The sequence below is a fragment of the Halichoeres trimaculatus genome, unplaced genomic scaffold (assembly GCF_033239565.1).
Source record: "Halichoeres trimaculatus isolate MK-OKI-2021-1 unplaced genomic scaffold, fHalTri1.1 fHalTri1_scaffold_9, whole genome shotgun sequence".
NCBI lineage: Eukaryota > Metazoa > Chordata > Actinopteri > Labriformes > Labridae > Halichoeres > Halichoeres trimaculatus.
Window position 1 is genome coordinate 16,960,117 of NW_027437188.1, and position 21,609 is coordinate 16,981,725.

Here is a 21,609-nt window from a genome sequence, read left to right on the forward strand (position 1 = left end):
AGCATTTGTAAAGAGAGCCTGTATGTCTTCACAACCACAGTTATACAGCAGCGTCAGCTTGTTTTGTAATTTGAAAAAGAATACTAATATAAATGTAATTAGTCTGTAATAAAAGGAGCTTCATCTACTTTAACTTTGAATAAAATTTAGTGTCCAACGACTCGTTCTGTACCAAAATAACAGTCTACTCTAAGCAATTTAGGTAATACAAAACCATTATACACAAGAGACGGATCTATTCTTCTTAAAAACTATGTTGACCGCCTGTGTAAAGCAGAGCTCCATTGAGACTTATTACAGCAAGCTTGGTGTGAGAGTTTTCAAAACCTCAGGCACTACTTTTACTTGTAATATTTTATTTATTTTAGTTTAAAAATAAAAAATAAAATAAAACAACATAGTCAGTCCAAAATATAATTGGATTATTTTGTAAAGGGCAACACACAACTGCCACACATCACCAGGGTAAGCAGATTCAAAGACTTGGCCAAAGGAGCCTTTGTGCATATGAAGGTCCCTCAGCTAAGGAAGCAAAACATTTCATTCAAGATTTCACACCATTACAATGAATGCAATATAATTAGTGTCATAACATCTTACGGTAGATAATAGGGTGTTTTCACACAGTCCCATTTTGTATAGAGGTTTAATTTTAAAACTGGATATTTTGCCCCCCGATTGTATTTTTTTTTTTTTTTGTCATTCAACTAGCATTCATGTATCACATCTGATGTGCTTTTCAAATCTGCAACTGACATGTATGCTTAATATTTGTAAAATACACTTTGCTCCTAGTTTATTGAAATACACACTACCGTTTCTCATTTTTTCCAGTTCTAGTGCTGATTCTTAATATTACAAAGTACTTCCACAACTAAGAAAGCCAAAACTGAAAGGTTAGCTTGTGTTCCAGTGTAGTCCCAACATTGCCCTATGTGTGCATCCAGATAAATGCATCCATGCACACAAACAATGTTATCATTCTGGATGTTTTACTCTGATTTAAAAAAGAAAACACATCTACAGACATCATACACCACCAGTGATACATGGTTCAAAACATTCTCAACAAACTTCTTTACAAACTTTAGCCACATTTTTGAACCAAAAAATTGCTACTTTTGAAAATTGCATTGTTTTCATAGTTTTGTGCACGCTTGCAATGTCAGTAAGGGTCAATGCATGTCCTTTGGGTTGAAGTAGATGTTAGTGTGCCACCTTGTGGATATCATTGGTGTTGCTATTTGTACTTGGTGAGCAAGGGACAAAAGTGAGAAATAATGTGAAGAACAGAATTGATGATAAATGATACAAACAAACTCAGAAAACAAAATCAAGAGGCATATATTAGAAAGTTATTACCTGTTATCGCTCTGTTTCCATTCAGAGGCATACACAATAGGCACAATACACACCAGGCTCTTCTATTGATGTTATGACATCATGTTTTAGGTACACAGTCAAGGAAAAAAAAAACACTGTAACAATCAAGTCAGTCTGAGGAGCTCTCCTTTAGGTTATTTTTTTCCATAGCTCCCTTATTTTCATGGAATTCAACCAATACTGGAAGTAGTCCATCCTGCATATTTTTTTCTTTGCTTGGTAAAATCTCAATTCATTGAAAAACAATCAGTTCCAGCACCAGCTCTCTATTGCTTTAATCACATACATTTAGACACGGCAACAATTAAGTAACAAATTGCCATGGGAGGGATACATTGCATGTATACAAGCGCACACAATCCTTTATCAGTCTTTTTTGGTACACCACACTGAGGCAGCTCTTCCTTTGTCCACTTTTGGTTGTGCTGTGAACATGATCACACATTCAAACAGCAGAAGAAAGTGCACTAAACGCTGCTCAACAAACAGACACACCAGGCTGGTTTTTATCTCTGTCTCATATGAAAAGATGACCCAATAGTGGAATAAGAAAAAAAAATTAACACCCTGCAATAATAAATCAGTCTTGACTGCCAATGGTGAGAAGAGGCTCATTTTAGTACCAATTCATACAGAAACAGATTTACAACATTGGTGGCCATGATTGATTAAAGAAAAGAGGCATTAGTCATCCAAAAGGTTGACTATGAGTAGAAAAATAAAACATTTGGAAAGCCAATGTTTGCTTTTAGCCTCTATTCAAACTATGCAGCAGCAGCAGCGAAAGCAGCAACAGCCCTGGCCAATAGATTTTCTGTAGGACTACACAAAGACACACACACTGTCACACATACATACATGCACATATTCTTTCGATGTGTAAAAATAGAGTATTGAACACAGCTAGTATATAGATAGATAAATCTACCGTGTAAGGTGGATGTTTCAAATCTGCAGTTTTCCATTAACATCATTCAAGCACCTGTCTAAATCTGATAGAGATTTATACATCTTTTCTTCCACTTCTATACATTTTTCTATAAAACAGACATGGCTTAAATTAATCGATGATTAACAGGCATAAAATACCTTCTTATTTTCCTTTGCACTTTTACAAAATCCATTATTTACTTAGAAAAGAAAAAAAAATCCAGCAAATGAAATCAAACCGATTGAAGGCTCACAAATGTGACTTTTTTTTCTTGCTCAGAGAGACAGGAACCATCAGACCCAGCAGGCACCCACCTGGGATGTCATAAAGTACAAATAATAGAACAATTAAATTAACCTCTGGGGACGTGTGAGAATTAAGGGTGACTACTGAAGAAGTAGCTCAAAAAACTGCAAGATGAGAATTTACATTCTGAAGCCCAACTTGAAAATTCTAGTTTAAATTTGGTGACTGTTTTCTGGTCTTAGTGCACAGTAGAAAGTAACCCTGAGTTCTAGGACAGGGTCAGTGCCTCCTCGTTCAGAGCACTGTCAGAGGGGGAGGGGTGGCTACATGCCTGGGGGTCTCCAAGGTGCTATAAGTGATGGTGGGGCAGAATATGGTCCTGGGCTAACAGTGCTGTGGGATGTTTAAGCTGAGAAGTATTATCGAAGGATTATGGTACAGTGGATAAGGCTCTGGTATACAATGTCATGGTCGTCCTTGGTCTCCCTCCCCCAGCTGTAACCACATGTTCGTATGCGATCATATTTCTACAGCAGCTAACATCTGCATCAGCAGGCTCTTAGGGATTCGTCAGATTGCACATTACATTGATTCTATGTTTGTACTTTGTCCTCCCTCTCTCTCCCACTTTATAGGAAGTTCTCCTTCTGTATTTTGTCCTAAAGTCCATACAGTTTGTCCTCTGCACTGCCTTCACCCAGCCCTTCCCCTGTTTATTTCAATGCTGATTCACACTGCTCCACTATCAGCTCCACAGGCTCAGCCACTGTGCTGTTAAGTCACGGCCTCCCCCCCCCTCCCAAATAGCAGAAAGTAGCCATGTTGAGGGCATTTAGACATTAATCGACGGGAATTTTGTCTTCTAGCTCCAGTGGACTGTCCTCTGCGGGCTCCTCAGTCTTTCCCAGCTCCTGCAGCTGCTGCCGCCTCTGAACTTCTGCCTTCAGGTTCTCCAAATCTTTTTGGCTGAAAAGGAAACAACGTAAAATTATAGCTTCACTTCTTGAAGATAACTTCTCAAGCTTGACTTTTGGCTTACAGAATTTATTGCAACAGAAATCCCATAAATAAATTGGTAATATAGACATGATCCTAAAGTAGTACATTGATGAGGAATTATGTCTGTTAGGTTTAAAAACAACTTTGAATCCTCATTCAATGTTTATTTTATTGTTTCCAAAATTTCTCTTTAAGTATAAATACTATTATAAGCTGGTAGATATATTCTTTTGTATCTGCAGATAACTGGTTCCAAGACATCTTAGTATCTATGGATATTAAAGTGACATTCATTGTTTGCCCTGTCATCAAGACAGATACTACTAAAGGTGCAACTGCAAGTTCAAACATGCAATACACATATCAGTTAATCAATGAAAGTGAAAAATACAGCAGATACTGTAATAAGTGATTGGCTTGCGAGCCTTGACTAACTTTTGTAACATGTATTTTAACAACAGGAAACAAGCTCTTTTAAAGACAGAGGTGGCACTAAAGTGACCATATTATTGTGTATTTTAGGACAGTGAGACCAAACTTGCAATGAAAATCAAAACAACTTGTTTCCTTCCTACCTGAGTGGTATAAAGATGATGCCGTTGATAATGTTGAGCTGTTCCAAAACACTGGCCATGCTGGGAGCGGTGAACTAGAAAAAGGAGGAAAACAAAAACGTAGCATCACTATGCTGGCAGATGGTGGTCATACAGAGGCCATTAAACAGGTTGCATATTCCGAGTAGTCACCTTCAGGGGCATGATGCTAGCGTTGGAGCCGTTCTTGTAGATCTCATTCATGGTTCTCTGCAGAGCCACAGCCTGCTGGGTGAGGTACTTCAGGTACTCTGAGCTCTCCTTGGTTTTCTCATGTGCCTCACCCATCTGAGTGTGGTAAATGTACATGAAGTAAGGGCATAAATTAAAACAGATCAGATAATGAAGAGTGTTTCAGTGCTCAGAAGTGTAGAGACCTACCTGGTTCTTGTAAATGGTGTAGCCCTCCTTCTCGTGCTGGAGTGCAGAGCGGAACTCAGCCTTGCTCTCATAAACCCTCGCCACTAAATGATGACTGAAAAGCAAAATCACATGGCACCCAAAGTGTAAATCATTCAGTCATTCAGCAGAAAAACCAACATAATGCATCCAGATAAGGAGTTTCTTCTCACCTCAGGGCCACTTTGAGCGACCGGGATCCGTGGTACTTTGTATTAATGGTCAGGGCGTTCTCCAGGAATCTCAGTGATAAGTCATACTCCATCACTCCGTGCAGCACGAGTCCGATGTTACTCTGAAAAAGAAAGAGTACAGAAAAGAAACAAATGTCATTGATTCTTACAGGAGCACGGAAAAATCATTGTGTTCCTTTAGGTCAGGCTGAAACCATCATCATTTTTTTTTTGGTAAAACTCACGTCTAGCAGTGCCATCTCTGGGTGGTCCTCGCCGCACACCATTAACAAAAGGTATCGTGCGCGATACAGCAGCTTTAGGGCAGTTGACAACTGGCCATTGGCAAAGCAGTACAGAGCCAAGTGCATCTGTGAGGTGAAAGGAGCAGAAAAGGAGCAAACATTTGTGTAAGAGGATATGAAATTTGATATATTCAGCGTAAATATTTCCAGTATTTGATGCAACAACTTACATATTCTTGGATTGTGTTGGGGTGCTCGATACCGAGGACTCGTTCACTCATCAGAACAGCCTTCTGCTGATTGCTGAGGGCCTAAAGGTAAATAGATAAACCTCATTTAGCAACATGAAATCAATGGGATGCTGCTGGCTTCTGATGTGCTAAACAGTGTCATATTTCTGCCTACCTCAGGGTGGTCTCCCATGATGTAATTAAGGCGTGCCAGCAGGCGCAGGCAGGCGCAGATCTCGACATGCATGGCTCCATACACATTGTTGAAGAGGTTAAGAGCCTCGTTGATCAGCTCGCAGCCCTCCTTCAGGAAACCTGGGAAAGTAAAGATGGGGACATTGAGTGAATGCATGAAGTGGATTCATCTTCAGTTAGTAAATGTTTAAAGGTATGGCTCAATCTTTCAGTGTTAATACCTTGCTGCACTTTGGCCTGTCCGCTCTGGAAGAAGTGGAAGGCATCTGAGGCTTTGGGGTTGACGTGTTTCACAACAGGGAAAATGTTCAGGATGTCCTCTTCTGTGAAGGCAGGCTTGTGGCGACTATCAAAGTTATATTCCTTTATCAGAATCTAGAAATGAACAAATTAAGGATCATTACGGTCATGTTTTTAAAAAGCACTGAGAGATTGTTTTAAAGCTTGATGAGTTTTACCTGAATGCCAGTTTTGACTGAAATTTCTCTGAGCAGGGTGATTTTCTGGAGGCCATATTTCTCCACCACCTGGTCCACACTCTCACTACACAGAGAAACACAATTTGTGACAATAACCTCACAAAATGCTTACACTAGACAAGATGCAGCTTTAACAATCCTTCTGTTCGGACAGACGGAGCCCTCACCACTGTATGGTGAACTGATAGTAGCTTTGGGCCTCAGAAGCTATGTTCTTCCACAGCTCACTTGGTGTCAGGCTGGCCCACGCCGTGTTATCACCGCTGCCTGGGACTCTGTTGCGACGCTTGCGGCTTTTGCGGCGGGACACCAGCTCGTCAGGGGGCAGATGGGCGACTGCGTCAGGGAAGGAGCTCAGGAAGCAGTTGAGAAAATGGCTAACAGCGGCAGAGAGGGCAGACAACTCCACACCCTAAAGGATGGGATGAGTGACAATATGTTGATCAAAATAAATGTGGATTTTTTTCTTTAGGAGTGTGAAATTCATTTGTTGCATAAACCAACCTGGAGGTATGTCTTGAAGATATGTTTCGCGCATCTTGTGATCAGCTCACTAATTCCTATTCTCTGCAGGATAAACAAGGAAACATTAGAATGGCAAGAAAAATATGGGACAGTGGTAGTTGGATCAAAGAGCTCTTCATACTCACACAGAAGTGCTCCAGCTGGGCTTTGGCAGGAGTTTTGTCCACAAACTCCAGAACTGTGCCCAAGTAGCGGACATTGATGCCCCTCTGGTGCAAGGCCTCTGTCAGTGTGGCTCCATCCATGGGCACAGCACTGTGGTCCAAACAGTCTTTAACCTGGTGAAATAAAAAAGGCATCAACACATACATGACCTTAACCTAAGACAGATTCAGGTTATATAGAGGTGAAATTTTCTGGATGAGTGAGTATCTGTGTCACTGACCAGTGATGGGATCTGACAGGAAACCAGGAAGGAAGCAGCATCTTTAAGAAGCTGTTTCTGCTTCTGCACGTCATCTGTGCTGTTGTCTGGAAAGCGTACTCCTGGTGTGAAAACAAATGCACACATTAAATCAATTTTGTGCCAGTATTTTTCTGTGAATCATTATCCCTCCTTTATCACTTCAAAGGTAATTGGAGGTGCCAAAAAAATTACTATGAGCAAGACTAAAACCTGACAACTCAGGGGGTGTAAATAGATGAAATGCCACTGTTATCTTGGCTGCTCTTCTTCTAATAGTGATGGGAAGATTAATCATCTGCTGGGTCAGTACCAAGCAGTGACTTCTGGTCTAAAAATATGAGACAATGCTGAAGTGCTAAAATTTGCTGTTTCTCCAGTGTCTGTTTGAGGCTGGCTCTGGAAGTACCTGCCAAAAAAAGCGTTTTTCACAGCGGAAATAAACATATTTACAGTCTGGTACAAAAAGGTCTCCCATCTAAACTGCTAAATTAACTATTGGCACACACTGGACAGGGGTGGGTTTTTTTCCTGTAACTTAGCACTTTGGCAGATATAAAGTTTGCAAGTTTTCCCAATCAGAGGTACAGCTCAGCTCTGAGTGACAGGCGCCCTGTCACTGTTAGTGTGGTGACTCAAACCCGCCCCATTTCCAATATGGCCACACCAGCCGTTTAGCTGCAAAACTTCATTTCAGAAACAGACGGGTGACATCAGGGAGACTGCCTCCATTTATTGTCCATATATGTATATATATATGTGTATATATATATATATATATATATATATATATATATATATATATATATATATATATATATATATATATATATATATATATATATATATATATATATATATATATATATATATATATATATATATATAAATAAAAGGCTTACAATTATTTATGGGAGCATTTGCCAACATTTTCTGACTAACAGTCACATTTTTTCAATTTCTTTTCTTTTCAGTGTTTCAGAAATATCTTAGGCTGAGTGGTTAAAAGCTAAGTAATTTTCTTTGGACACATTAATCTTGGAGCGATCTTTTAACAATTTCAGCACACTCAATTAAATTCTTATATTAATATGAAATTGCTCATCAGCTTTATTACACAAAAATAGGAAGAAATAAAAGGAAAAAAGGATGTTTATTTAAGGCTAACTGGCTTATTTATTGTCTAAACATTTGAATATATAGCTGTTCATGTACTGTATCATGATTTCTATACATTTTGTATGTGTAGTTAATAAGCCTACCTGGGGAGAAGATATCAGGGTTGAAGCGGATATCAAAAGATGTGTTGCTGATGGAGCCGACTGCCTTGCAGGCATTAAGAACGACCTCCCGGCTCTTGGGATCTGTTTTTGGTTCGGATCACAGAGGGAGAAAAAAAAAGTGAACATGCTGAAAGTAACACACACAGCCATGTGATGTCAGCATTAACAGTGTAAGCCATGTCTACATTAAGCCAGCATCATTATGTCAAATGAAACATTAAAAAAATCATGCTTGTGCATGAGAGGGGAGAATAGAGCTGTCTGCTCAGACGTTGGGTTGTTGTTGCTGCACAGTGTGAACAAATTGCTGAACTCATTGTGGACATGGCTTTTGATGTGACCCCACCACCAAATGAATCATTTAACATCAGCAAACAGCACAGATTGGGTCAGTGTGTTTGACAAGCATCACCCAAACTTCACACAAATTATTCAATGTGAAATTATTTCTGCATTCCAAAACACATTCAGGTTAATGAAGACGGGACATGGTTGTTTTTTCATTGGGTCAGATCTCATAACAGAGGCACAGAGCAGGCTGGAACAGTGAGAGGTGTGATGATTGGGGGGGCGCACTCATCCCCTTTGGAGGCTGAAGACAGCAGGGACAGCTACTCTGGTGGTGAGAAGCTGCTAGTACCCAACACTTAATGCCATAACTGATCCTTTACCCCTTGGATTCACCTTTCTCTAACATAAGTCGCTGCTTTTCTAAATCACTTTTCTAATAAAATACTCCTCCAGAGTAGCTCTCCCTGCATGGTCATGGCCTCACATTTTGGGGTGTTTTTTTAGGACATACCAATACAAGATCCATCTTCGGCAACTAAGGTCTCCGCCAGCTCTTTGGCCTGAGCTAATCCTGGAATACTTTCCTCAAGCTCCTTACCCTCCAGTGGGCTCTTGCATTCCCCGTTCTGGGCAGCTGTGAGCTCTAGAGGCCCGTTTGTGGTAGGCTTTGAGGAGTTTTCTTCACCCTCTGTTTCTGTCTGTGGGGCGGCAGAGGTGTTGTCGCTGGTCGTTCTCGTGCTGTCTGTGGAGGCGTCTGTTGCACTTGGAGAGTCTGATGAGGCTGTCTGTGTCTGAGTTGCATCAGGTTTGCTTTCTGTGGGTGTTTCAGAGGTTTCTGTGATGGCGGGTGTGTCTGTTTTAGTGTCCTTGTTTGCTTTCTGCTGCATGAGCTGTAATGCTGCCATCTTCATAAAGAGGAGATATCTGTCAAGAGAAAAAAAAGTTTAAAACCTGCAAAATCCCTTCTTAGTATCGAAATGTGAGAATGCACAGCAGTATTAAAGAGGCATACCTGTGCTCAACAAAGGCCTCAATGAGCTCCTGGCGTAGACAAGCCAGGCGGTGGCGGTGCTGGCGGGGGAAGCCCTGGCGCTGACTCTCTGGAGGCAGCACCTCTCCGTCCACAGGCAAGAAGTTGAGGTCAGGAGGGAAGGTACGGAGAAGGTCCAGAATGTAATGGCGGCCATCGTTTCCAATGATGCCTTTACACTCAACAGAAGAGCACAGCTCCACTGTGTCATTTTTCTCGTTTAAAACGCTGTGTCTCTGCACCTGTGATTCACACACAGGAGACAAAAAAAATCAACTTTTTTGACAAGAAAGGAGTCACTTGAATGTAGGAAATACTGTTGTTTTACTGACCTTGAGTGGCCTGCTGGTTTTCTCCAGCAGCTCCAGATATTTGGTGTGTGACACTACAGTCTTTCCGAAATCGATGGAGCCGTAAATGACACTCTGCTCTTGCTCACGCTCCAAGATCCCCGGGATGATTGACTGGGCGGTGACACGATACCCCCTGTAATCCACCACCACTGTCCCCAAAGTGTACAGACCCTCCACATCCACGGCACCGTAAGCTCTCACTCCATTCAAGTCATTGGTTGGTGCAGCGTGGGCAGCAGCATCTCCACCCAGCTCGCGATAGTGATCCCGCACATCGAAGCCCAGGCTGAAGAAGATGTTGTTCCAGATGAACATCTGCATTCGTGTTTCCTCACCAGGGTTGATGGCCATTACATTCCCGTCGATGACTGCCATGGCGCCTCGAGTAGCAGCTGCAGCAAAGTCACTGTGGACCTACAGGAAAATATATTACTTTTACTGCTTTTTAAAGTTTTTAAGTCTCAATTTATTCACCACACAAGCATTACACATAGAAAAATGATCCAGCAAACCGGCTTATTTATTGTTGTGTGGACTCCACTGCTTGTCGTATGAAGATAGACTCTGTGCTTTACAATTCATTTGATCTCATATGTTTAATCTGACCAGTGTACAACATCTGAAACAGTAAATACCTTGAATATGGCTCTCTCTCTCAGAAGACGCTCAGGCAGGTTTTTCCTGGGCAGCTCTCTTGTGGTCTGCAGCTCCTCATTCCAGTCTCTGGTCTGGAAATGAATATGAGCACAAACAGGCATATTTATACTTTCCAAACAGTACAAATCTAGTCTATGTGCTCCTGTGTTACTTTATCCCCACCTGTCCAGGTATGTGCTCCTCATAACCCAGGCGGGAGGTGTAGGCATCTTCAGCTCGGACACAGTCCATGGCGTGGTCCACCTGCGGGGCTGTCCAGCTGTACACTTGGAAAGGCGTAGCTATCCTCTCAAACGGGTGTCTCTGGACCCTACAGAAGAAAATACTATTTAGTTCTTTTATGTATCTCTGACACGTCAAACCGAGTCTTAGGGAGCTCAAACCTTACTTAACTTCTAATATTCATGTCTATTTTAGCTTCTTTCTTATGTGTCTTCAGGCTTTCCAAAATTTCAATTAAAGACACTACAGGGTATATGCTGAAATCCTGAGGTTAAATTCAATACCTTTAAGACTTTTTTAAAAACCTTTCCAAAAGTCTTAAGACCTTACCGCGACTTTAAGCTGTTGTTAGCAACCAATCTTTGATGATTGTAGATTTCATTTTAAGATAAATTAGGTAAGCTGAGAAGGAATAAAGCTTGAAAGTATAAATGAAACTAAAGGCAGGTTAATTGACATTCCCATTACCACAACAAGTAACATTTATTTAAGGCCAACTTGCATAAAATACATACGGATGGCTACTAAACTACTGTACGAACGGAGTTTGTTGTCACATTATCCTACAGATATGTTGGGCTGCTATCGATACATATCGCCCACGCCTAACAAAATTACAACTTTGCTTGTTGTCACGTCTCAAACACCAGCGCTACGTAATTGTATTGATAAATACCTTATCTCATCGCGCAGTATTCAGTAAAAAGGTGATTTTAACAAAGAAATTTTGCTCCAAAACAACTGAGATCCAGGGAAGCTTGGGGAACCTGTCTCTAAGTCGTAAGAATCCAAAACCCCTGGTCATCAAAAGTCTGAGAAATTTCCTCAGGGGGTTTAAGAAACTCTTATGATCTAGAGTGAAATATTTTGATTTGCTAAAGCTTTTTCCAGATCCTCACGCTGGTCTGTGATGAGTGCGGCAAGCAGAATGATAGTCCAATCACCAGGTGTGGTTATTTTTGAAGGTCCAGACCCTGAAAACATTTTCAAAACAGATGGACTATTTCCATGGCGGATATATGGAATTGTCTGTCTGGCATGTCAGGTTAGTTTGTAACAGTCGCAAGGAGGAAAAGAAATATTAATGGATACTTTTGAAGTCAAAGCTTGAATACCAATAAAATTTAATACCTCATAACATTATGATTAAGACTTTTTAATACTTTTTAAGGGCCTTAATTTTCCCGCAATTGATTTATCAACTTTTAATACTTTTTAAGACCCGGCGGACACCCTGTACTAACGGGAAGAAAATGACAAACTAAAGAGCAGACGGGAAAAGCTGTGGTACAAAAGAAGAAAGGTTTTCATTATAACAGAGCGGATAAGTATTGCCAGTCTGAACTACTTGGACACATTATGGCAGGAAAATGACAACCTAAACAAAGAAATGAAATGAATGAAAATAACTTTTTAACCTTTTCTTTTGCAGGGCAGTGAAGTTCTTTTTAAAGGCAGGGCTGATCTGGCTCAACAGCTCCACCAGAGAATGGCTCAAGAAGCTGGGGTTGGCTGGCTTAGGGTTAAAGGTGTAGGTAGTAGATCTGGAATATAAACACAGGCAGGTAAACATTATTTGTCACATTGCAATGGCTTGTTCGACATATTTGTGTCAATCAAATATTTATTCTGAGAAGGATTAGACTGGAACTATGAGATGTCCATCTAAGAATCACAAAACAAAAACAGTGAATTGATCATGGCTGAGTGTTTAAAAAAAAGGGATCCTTCTTTTACCAGCACAGCATTTTTCCCCAATTGTAATCTCCAATGTTATCCAACTACACCTCTTTAATTGGATGGTTAAGCCCTTGCTGGCATCCGTACTAATCCAAAATTAGGATCCTGATGCCGTTAGCATACCTGCTGCTTGTGCCTGCATCTCGTTGGGTGCTTAAAACAGTTATACTTTGAAAGAAAGTGGTGCCACATAGAGTTCAGGCGACTGGGTGCATTGTGTGTTAACATGACAATGGTTTATGAAGTTTGTTTGCAAAGAGTCTTCTGCAATAAAAACATAATGCTGCACCAGACTTTAAGGTCAAAATGTTGACTGACTGGTTGAGGTAGAAGCCGCGTGTTGAGGCAGTGACGCTGACGTGGCGCTCCTCCACAGTCACTATGTACAGATACATGAGGTCACCATGCATCTTCCTGTTTCCTGGTGGAGGGTTCCAGCCGCTCATGGTCAGGACCTTCAGGCACTGCATGGGCTGTTAGGATTTAAAAAGTTGCAAAGGAACAGGTTAAAAATCAGTAGATTTTTTGCATTAACTCATTTCCTACTTTTTTTTTTTAAGGACATTCATGTCCCTTAACTGAACCTCCTTTTCATCTCACCTTCCAGTCCTTGTTCTGTGGCTGGAGGGGCACCAGGGGGCGATCTTTACTACCTGGTAGGATGTGCTCTGGGGGGGTGCAGTCAATTTGCTCCAGCTCATTGCCCTTCTTCTTCCTCTTACCACTATCTGCAGTCACAATTGAATGAGAGAGGTTGAGAGTCTGCGGACCAACTGCATGCAGTTACATTCAGTCATGATAATTACATTAAAATATAACTGACAGATCAAATATGGAAGATAAATGACCCCGAACTACTTAAATGTACAAGGTATCATACCTCCAAGGTCTCCATCAGTGAAGATGCTGAGGAAGGAGAGGGAGTTGCAGTCCACCCCATTGTAGGCATCTGAAGGGTCCAGACTCTTCAGCAGGTCTCTGATGTGACGCACGTGGATGCGGGCTTCGCGCACGGTGTACGGTTCTGAAGAAAGAGGAGACGGGAACAAAACAGAGGGTATAAATAGCAGAAGGGAGTGGTTTGATAAGTAACAGATCAGGATAATGAGCAAACGATTCAGTTGGTTTTTGCCTGCAGCTACTTGAAAGTCTCTGTACTAGATGATTCAGCAGGCTGGAGGCAGAGGGCAAACAATTACAGCTCAAATGTTTTATTTATTTACATCAACACATCCTGGCTGCCAGGCATTGTGGCTGATTACACTTGCCAATAATGTGTGAATTTATCTCCTCCTTTGAAGATGGTTTATGTACACCTTTGCAGTTTAAGACAGCAATTGCATACTAATAAAAAGATAGAGACATGCAGCTTTGCTTTAGTATCCATGTTTCTTATAGTCCCATGCTGTTCCTTTTTCCTCATACCAGACTTTCTTATGGACGATTTTATGGAATGATCCATGGTAGTGAGACTAACTGTGATTACTGGTCTACTCAGTCATAACTGCTCTTACTGATTGTGTGTGTAGTAAGCTGACAAACTTCAGTGTGAACAAAAGCAACCAGGTCTTACCCTCCACCACTTTGAGCAGCGAGCCCTCCTGAAGCCCCTCGATGGACTTGAGCTCAGCAAAGTTATCCAGGACGTTCCCCTCCAGCTGCAGGGAGAAACAGGTGCGGTGGCAAGTGTCCTCACGGTCCATCAACACCTGATGGATCTCCTGGACCATTTCCTGTGGAGACACCTGGAGGAGGAGGGTCAAAATTGAGTAATGTTGACATCTTTTCCTAATTACACTGAAATACAGGTTAATGTTCAGGCCCAAAAAGACTGATTCCATGTCATGTGATTCAGCAGGGTTGGCTTGTGAATTCAAATCCAATGTGGAGCAGTTTTCTATGATGAAAGAAGATCAATCATTTTTAGAAAGCCATCACAGCTCTTGAGCTTTCTCTACATGTTACGGTTTGCAGGTCAACACAAAAACGCACAACACAAATGTGAACGTTTTTCTATGAACATGCAAATATCGGATTTCCCAAAGTATGCGTCTGAGCGCTGCGTCACTGCATGTTTGAACAGGTTTCTGCAGTCTTACCTGCAGGTCAAACGGCTCTGTCCCAGGTGCCTGGATCTTTACAGTGAAGCCCGTGTCCTGGATCACTATCACTTCCTGTTCGTTGGACTCCTCTCCTCCATCCACCTCAGCATTCCCATCTGGTTTTGATTCGGCTTCATCTGTGTGCCCATGAGCCCCGTCACCATTCACCATGGCTGTATCTGCGCTGTGCCCTGGGATGGAAGAGAAAAAGATTACCAGAGGGACAAAAATCTGAAAACAAGTTAAAACACAAACAAAAAAGAGATGTATATCATATACACATCTCTGTGAACAGCAATTATCTAATTACAGTTAGTCAATAATGTGATGAAGAGGAACACCACTGGATGAAACTTTTCTTCTTCATGAAAACACTGAGATGGTGCCAGGCAGCAGGACCACAAACAGAACGCAACAACCCTTCACTGGATGACCTTAGAGGTAACCTCATGAAATATTTACAACCAGGTGAACAAAGCCACCTCAGCTCAGTTCAGTGTGCTAGAGTCACAGACATTTAATCCAAAAGTGCACAAAAACAACACAAACGTACCACAGACACGAACAGACTCTCCCAAAAAGCTAAACTACAACAAACACTCACCAATGATTTATCAAAAAACTTTGACAATGAGTCTCATAAGGTTTATTCAGCTGGTCCAATGAAAATATGCCCCATTTCCAACCTCAACATGCTGAAACTGACGCTGTTGAAACGCTGGAGCTCAGCCGGAAGTCTTTAGGGATTTCAGTATCACAAGAAGGATTTATTGGTAACTTTACAGCGATTGTGGCAAGTAAAAGCCCTGCAATTTAGCCTGTAACCACTTAGCAACTGCTCTTAAACTCTTGCAGACAATCTAAAGTTTACTCATTCATGCGATTGTATGATACAAAAAATCTGACTAGCATGGCAGCTGAGTTTGCGACAGTTGAGGTGAAAAGAAAACGACGGGACTATAAATGAGGCTCTGGGCTGTGTTTATCCAAAGAGAGCAGGGTTGAGTATGTAGATGTCAGACACCTGTTTTCTTTCACTGGGACTTGCTTGCTGCCAGCAGTGTGTCCTTGCATGCTGTCAAGGGTAAACAGCGTCAGGAAAACTGAAGAGACAGGGTTAGGGGGGAGGGGTAGGGCTCTTGGTACGGGACCACGACCCCTGGGTGGGAGCTGAAATGTTGGTTGAGGAGGAGGAGCAGAGGAGGGACGGAGATCCAGTTGACTTGCAATGCTTTTTACAACAAACAACAGATCTAAACAGAAAAAGGGGTTGATAATGTAAATAAGCTGAGGAGAATGGGGGCTGGCTATTGTATGTGTTTGTTTTTGTTTTCAGCATCAGTAGAAACATACTTTTGTTCTTATCAGATCTCCAAACAGATAACTTCCACTCCACTCCACTCCATAAGGCTTTTAAGAGCTATCTTATTATTCGGTCACAAAACTAAATCTCAAAGGCACTCAGTGTTATAATAAAGTTAAAAAAGAACAAGCACATTTGCATGGACGTCTTAGGTCTTATGTCTGTTGTGAAGCTTACCAATTATATTTTAAACCTCTTTAAATGTTGCCACAAACTTTGTGATGCATTTCCACCAGCTAGTGTCTAAGATGTAGAGCTGGGACCAGTGTTTGTGCTGAACAAAAGCCAACTCCATAAGCTATGAAAGACAGCAAAAACCTGCATGCTTTATACTAAAGATAAGCTGGTTGATCAAAGTGATGAATTCAACCACCTTTCCATTCTCTTTTTGCTCTCAAGGAAAGTTATGCTTCCTTTTATAGTCCACAATTTGTTGCTTTGATGCAGCATCCTTCCTTCTGTAGCTTAGCCGGATTCAACTGCATGTTAAAGTTGTTAGATGTATCAAAAAAACAGTACAGTATACTGCTCTACCACTACAGTCTTATGAAACAAAATCTGTGTGTAATTTTGGCTTTATTGTTGTACGATGGAAGGAGTTGGATACACATACTCTATCTTTATATATAATCAGTGGTATCTACCCACTCCTTAGGAAAGTTTTTACTTTGCTATTTTTAGGTATCCACCAAGTACAAAAAGGTCATTTAGCAAAGTGCTCCCTTTTCATTCACAATGAAATTACTTATTGTCTTTTATTTGCCATGTCATGTTTATTATTTATTGTGTAGTTTTTGTTTGATAGTTATATTTCATTCAGTCTTGAAGTTTTTATTGTAGTATTTTACAAAGCTACTCTCATTTTTAGTCAGGACCTGAGAAATGTATACTTACATTCATGTGCTAATATGTTCTTGAGTAATAATTTTTTCTTAAGTCTTAAAATACCTGATTCTTGAGCAACAATATGCTACGGACTCTCTGTCCACCAACTCACTGCTGACTGTCTGCCAAGAGTAAAGGGTTCAGTGAGAATCAGGTCTTTTACTTCGGGCAGGCTGCTCGTTGCTGTTAACAACAACTCAATGAAAGAGGTGAGAGTGACTGAGAACAGAAAATTTACACACAGCACAACACAATGAGCCAAACTGGCCATACAGCATCAGGGAAAACTATTGGTTTGGGTGTTTCTTTTCCTTAATTCCTATGAAAAGATGTGGTGCTGATAAAAAAAAGCCATGAAATACAGATTACAGACACATTGACACAATGGTCAGCTATCTTTTGGGGCTGGTTGTAAAAGATAGGTTTTTCTTTAATCATTGGTATGGCTCTCCGTTCCAGAGCTTGAGGTGAAGGTAAAGAATCAATAAACAAGGACGTCCCTCAGATGGAAAAAAAAGCAGAGAAGCACAAGATGCAGTACACATAGTTAGCCCAGTTTAAACTATAACAGACCTGTTCTTCATCTGTCTGAACCGTTCTCTGGATCAAGCTGCCCATTCAGACTTATCATTCTAATGATGGGTGCTCAGACGGTGGGATACTTTGAAATAAGCTTCTCTTCAGCTTATTAGCCTGACCCACTTCACCCGATAGCAAAGCAATAAATCCAGCCGCTAGCTATCTCGCTTCTTCCCAGCCCTTGACATGGGATGACCCTGGCTGTTGTCATGGCAACATGAACAGCACAAGGTCTGTCTGCAATCAAGTTTGCTGCACCACAAGGTGGCAACCTCATGGTGGACAGAGTCTGAGTCATGCTTATGTGGTGGAATTTCATTACTATGATAAATTACTTAAAAATGAACAATCAATAAACAAAAAAACAACAACTCTGAAGCTAAGTTAAGTTAATTATAAAAATGAGGTTAAGCAAAAAATAACTATATGAGTTTTAAATTTGATGGTTCTCAAGTCAGAGTCTACAGTTTAATAGTTTCATAAGACAACAGATGACACCCAAGTTACCAATCATTTCTTAGAGGTCTGTGATCTTGTGAAGAACACACTGTCGCAGCTTGATGACGTTTTTTAGACAAACGGTAAGTTATGAGTTTCTTCTATTGTGGTGTTTTGAACTGTCTTATCTGACATTTGTTTTTGTGAAAGGCAGACTGGTTTTCTCCTCTCACCTTATTAAAGTGTTAAATGTGACATGGGGGCATGTATGGCACTACTGCTTCATGTAAGGGGGTCTAAAACCATCATATAAAAAAACAATGCTACAAGTAATGAATGCAGCATTGTTGACTTTAGACTGTGAGGAAAACACTGACTCAAAAGGGTTATAGTGCCAGTATTTCCAGGGATTAACCAGGTCACCGTTGCACCCCAAGGCAACATTAAGCCCTTTAAAACCCTTCAGAGTGACCCAAACCTTGTTTCTCTGCTCTGTTGTTTGCTGCTTGTGCCCTATTAAAACACTGCCAAGAATGGACAGGATATTTTTAATACTTCATGGTTAAATTATGAATTATCTACGTCACGTGAGTGCTCATTCTCAATGTTCCAGATGGTAAGACTAATCAAACATAGAAAAACCTGCCAAATTTTGTTGATTTTCACAAGCAAAAGCACAAAAGCAGTGAGTCCTCATGCCAAACACAGGGCTGGGACGACATATCTAAACAATTTGACACTGTTTTGCGGTATCAACATCTTATTACTGGAGCCTGATATTCACAATAAAAATAGTACAGTGCTGTGAGCAGATTTTCTATACAACTTGACCCACAACATCACAACTTTATGACCCCATTGTGATGCACCGCAATGGAGAGTACCATCATTATTGTGAACAATGTAGCAGGTATCATGAGCTACCATTCAATAACCTTCCCTGGTTGGTTTAATGTTTAAAATAAACTTTAAATAAGGGTTTTAAAACAGATTCTCGTCAAATTTGATTGAGTTATCGTCAAAGAAGCTTTTTTCAGCCTTGCATGAAGCATCCAGTGCTCCTTATATGCTGCTGAAAGCACTGAAAAACTAATCAGCGCATACACATGTGAACATATAGCCAATTAGCCTGAATAATTACCATGATCAAACCGACATGGACCCAGGTAGAGCAGTACTGCTCCAGCCTGTGTCTTCCTATGAAATGACAGGGAAAAGTCAAGGTCCCACATGTGTCGCAGAGTAACAGAGGCTGCAGAGGAGACCTCTGGTGCTCTATTATAAGTTGTGTAACGTGAACTTCGCCGGCGGTCAGTGCACGTATCGGTTTAACCTGTCTATACCAACAACACTGCTGCTCAGCAGCGAGCCCAGACCACTTCTCTTATCTGACAGTATACTCACCTGCTCACACGTCTGTTCATGTATTATTAGAGTAACCTTCCCTCTCACTGGCTCTGCACGATCAGGAGTTTTATACTGCTGCTAACTTCCGCTTCCCGGTCGAGGAGGGACACTTGATGTAATCCTCCGCGACGGGGAATGGAGAAGGTGATTAAGTGTTGCCAACGACGGCCTGGCAACCCGTACAGCTGCCTATTTTTGAAAATGCTATTTAAAAATATTAAAACCAGAGCAAAGCATCTCTTTTAAGCCTCAACTGACATATAATGGTTAGGTAAAATTAACCTATGTGGGTGACCCCCCTGTATTCACGAGGATAGTGTGCAGCTCCACTGAAGGTGACCTTCAGTTCATTCTGTTACAGAACATGTGCGTCAGTCCAAGTTAGCGCAACACATGCTACGACTCTGTGTGCAGTAAACAACTCGTATGTTACACAGTCGAGATGAGTTTTACCCGAAAAACACCTTGTAAAATGCTTTGCCCAGTTCTCCTTGACATGAAACGATCGGGACTCCACTGACAAGAGCCGCTGCGTACCAGTTAGCTGATTAGCCGGTGAGCTAACTAGCAGCGTACTTAATGACAGGGATAACGTTAGCATGCCGGCTAACTTGTTTGGATGAGCTTGCTTTGCATGCAGTGACAGTGTCAGGTTAGACTTCTGCTTGTGTCTATGTCCAGCAGATGGAGGAATTGATCAGATCCTACGTGAAGGGGACTAGCACGCTTATCAACACCGATTATATATGAGTTTGACACCACTCATCTTAGCATTGCTGCTAAGTGCAAGGTGGACGCTGTAAACTTGGAGAGGCTACCAAGGAGATGGTTTCGAGGAGGAGGGGTGATCTCAAGCCCCCCACCTTGGGTCTGAGGACTCTGAAGTCACATACTTAAGCATTAAGTTAAATGTCACCAGATTATGTCCGTGCAATGCAAAAACACGGACAACCTCACATTCAGTAAACCTTACTGAAGTCCGAAAAACAATGATGCTGATTGCGAGGACTGCTAGTGCACGTACAGTAAAAGGTGCTATTGAGTTATCTATGTGTTAAATGTGATACAACAGTAGATATGACGCAGTTAGTCTGCCGCAGAGTCTCACCACAGCCACAGGAGTCCTTCAGATGTGTCTTGCTGCTTTCCTTGGTGTCCTGAGCTCCATCTCCGGCTTCATCCGCAAGATCAACCGGCTTACAGTTGGGCACTGACGGCGGTATGTCATCTGTCTTGCTCACCATGTTCGGCAGTCAGTTTGGCAGCAGAAAACAGAAATCCCAGCAGCAGTGTTGTGTGAGTTTGTGAGTCTGTGGAAGAAATTGAGAAAAAAAATCTGCTACTCCGGCTAACGCAGGCTAGCTGGCTACATACGAAGGGTACAAGCGTACAAAAACAAGTCTACAGAGGAAGGACAGTGCTGCTCATGGTGCTGCTGCGCACACGTGGTTTTCTCAATCCCTCCTCTTGACCTCTTTGCCTTTGCGTTGCACTGGGTTGCACTTCCCACCCAACGAGCGTGGCGCTACGGAAAGCCAAATGCCTCAAATCATTTTTTGTCTTTTTTGTCATTTTGTTTGTGAAAATTTTGGCATATTTGGGAGGAAAGATATGAACACGAATAACCAGTGCGTGGAAAGACAAATGTAATTTCGCAACTTATACTACAAACACAATGTTGTGAAAATCCCACCTATTGTATTTTGATGTAAGTATGACCTACATTTCATCAACTAATTTCTGTCATTGCCTTGCAAAAATTGGTCCTTAATAAGACCATGTAGGTTGAAGAAGCGTCTTTTTCCTCTTTTTAGTTCATCTATTTTTAAGGGGTGCATAATTTCCTGTCACTTTAATTTGAATTGTCTCAGCCCTCACTCAGCTAGCACTCTCTAAAATAGCCTTTCAAAAAAAGTAAAAGGATAGCCCAATAATTATTTTAAATCTTATCTGTCGAGTAACTGTCCTTTCTCTGTAGACTGAAAAATCATGTGTTTCTGAAAATGTAATACATCATGCCTTCAAGAAAAAAAAGCCTCAGGATAAAGTGTATTGACAGAATTTAATATTTGCATTGAAACAGAAATTAATGCAATCCACTCTGAAAAAGAGAACATTTTGTCCCCTTTTCTCTCATTTTTGTCTTTTGGGAGATTTGAGTGTCTCATCTAAAACCAAAGCAAAAAATCATCAGAAAACACCAACCCAGAGAGTCTGACAGTCTGAGCTCACAGTTTCTCTGGGAGGAATTAAAAGGGAATACAACTACTGTATAATGCAGGGTACTTTGTGTATAGTTGTATATCATTATTCTATTTCAACTTTGCTGAGTCACCGTAGACAATCTAATTTCCCTATGGTTAAAACATCTTCACAGATGAATGTTTGCTGCTGAGTTAATGGGGCATTATAAACACCTTCAACAGGGAATTCATATTCTCGTTCATTTTCATTTACC

The 21,609-nt window shown here is 41.2% G+C and overlaps 1 protein-coding gene across 3 annotated transcripts; it reads right to left on the reverse strand.

The window, feature by feature from the left end:
- Nucleotides 1-379: 379 nt before the first annotated feature.
- On the reverse strand, nucleotides 380-20,623 carry cluha (clustered mitochondria (cluA/CLU1) homolog a). 3 transcript variants are annotated; one of them, XM_074679244.1, is made up of 27 exons: nucleotides 20,260-20,623; nucleotides 14,477-14,670; nucleotides 13,951-14,122; nucleotides 13,258-13,401; nucleotides 12,978-13,105; nucleotides 12,696-12,850; nucleotides 12,056-12,181; nucleotides 10,578-10,725; nucleotides 10,394-10,486; nucleotides 9,738-10,172; nucleotides 9,388-9,647; nucleotides 8,974-9,299; nucleotides 8,064-8,165; nucleotides 6,784-6,884; nucleotides 6,524-6,676; nucleotides 6,378-6,440; nucleotides 6,041-6,285; nucleotides 5,853-5,937; nucleotides 5,616-5,769; nucleotides 5,375-5,514; nucleotides 5,200-5,280; nucleotides 4,970-5,095; nucleotides 4,725-4,846; nucleotides 4,534-4,627; nucleotides 4,306-4,440; nucleotides 4,135-4,208; nucleotides 380-3,526 (listed from the first exon to the last, which is right to left on the reverse strand). In XM_074679244.1, exons 1-27 carry the CDS (start codon nucleotides 20,393-20,395, stop codon nucleotides 3,400-3,402), a joined length of 4,119 nt encoding a protein of 1,372 aa, XP_074535345.1. In that variant the 5' UTR covers nucleotides 20,396-20,623; the 3' UTR covers nucleotides 380-3,399. The 3 variants fall into 3 exon arrangements, with proteins under 3 accessions (XP_074535345.1, XP_074535344.1, XP_074535346.1); XM_074679243.1 differs by having other exon boundaries at nucleotides 8,887-9,299; XM_074679245.1 differs by lacking the exon at nucleotides 20,260-20,623 and adding an exon at nucleotides 19,149-19,246 and having other exon boundaries at nucleotides 8,887-9,299.
- Between the last annotated feature and the right edge of the window lie 986 nt (nucleotides 20,624-21,609).

What these genes read in the sequence shown, in the direction of transcription:
- cluha (XM_074679243.1), bottom strand. Translation starts at nt 20,395, where the DNA reads ATGGTGAGCAAGACAGATGACATACCGCCGTCAGTGCCCAACTGTAAG. An exon ending in CAGAGCCGTTTGACCTGCAG is followed by an intron (nt 14,123 to 14,476) that starts GTAAGACTGCAG and finishes CTCCTCCTCCAG; the next exon opens with GTGTCTCCACAGGAAATGGT. An exon ending in TCGCTCAAAGTGGCCCTGAG is followed by an intron (nt 4,628 to 4,724) that starts GTGAGAAGAAAC and finishes TTTGCTTTTCAG; the next exon opens with TCATCATTTAGTGGCGAGGG.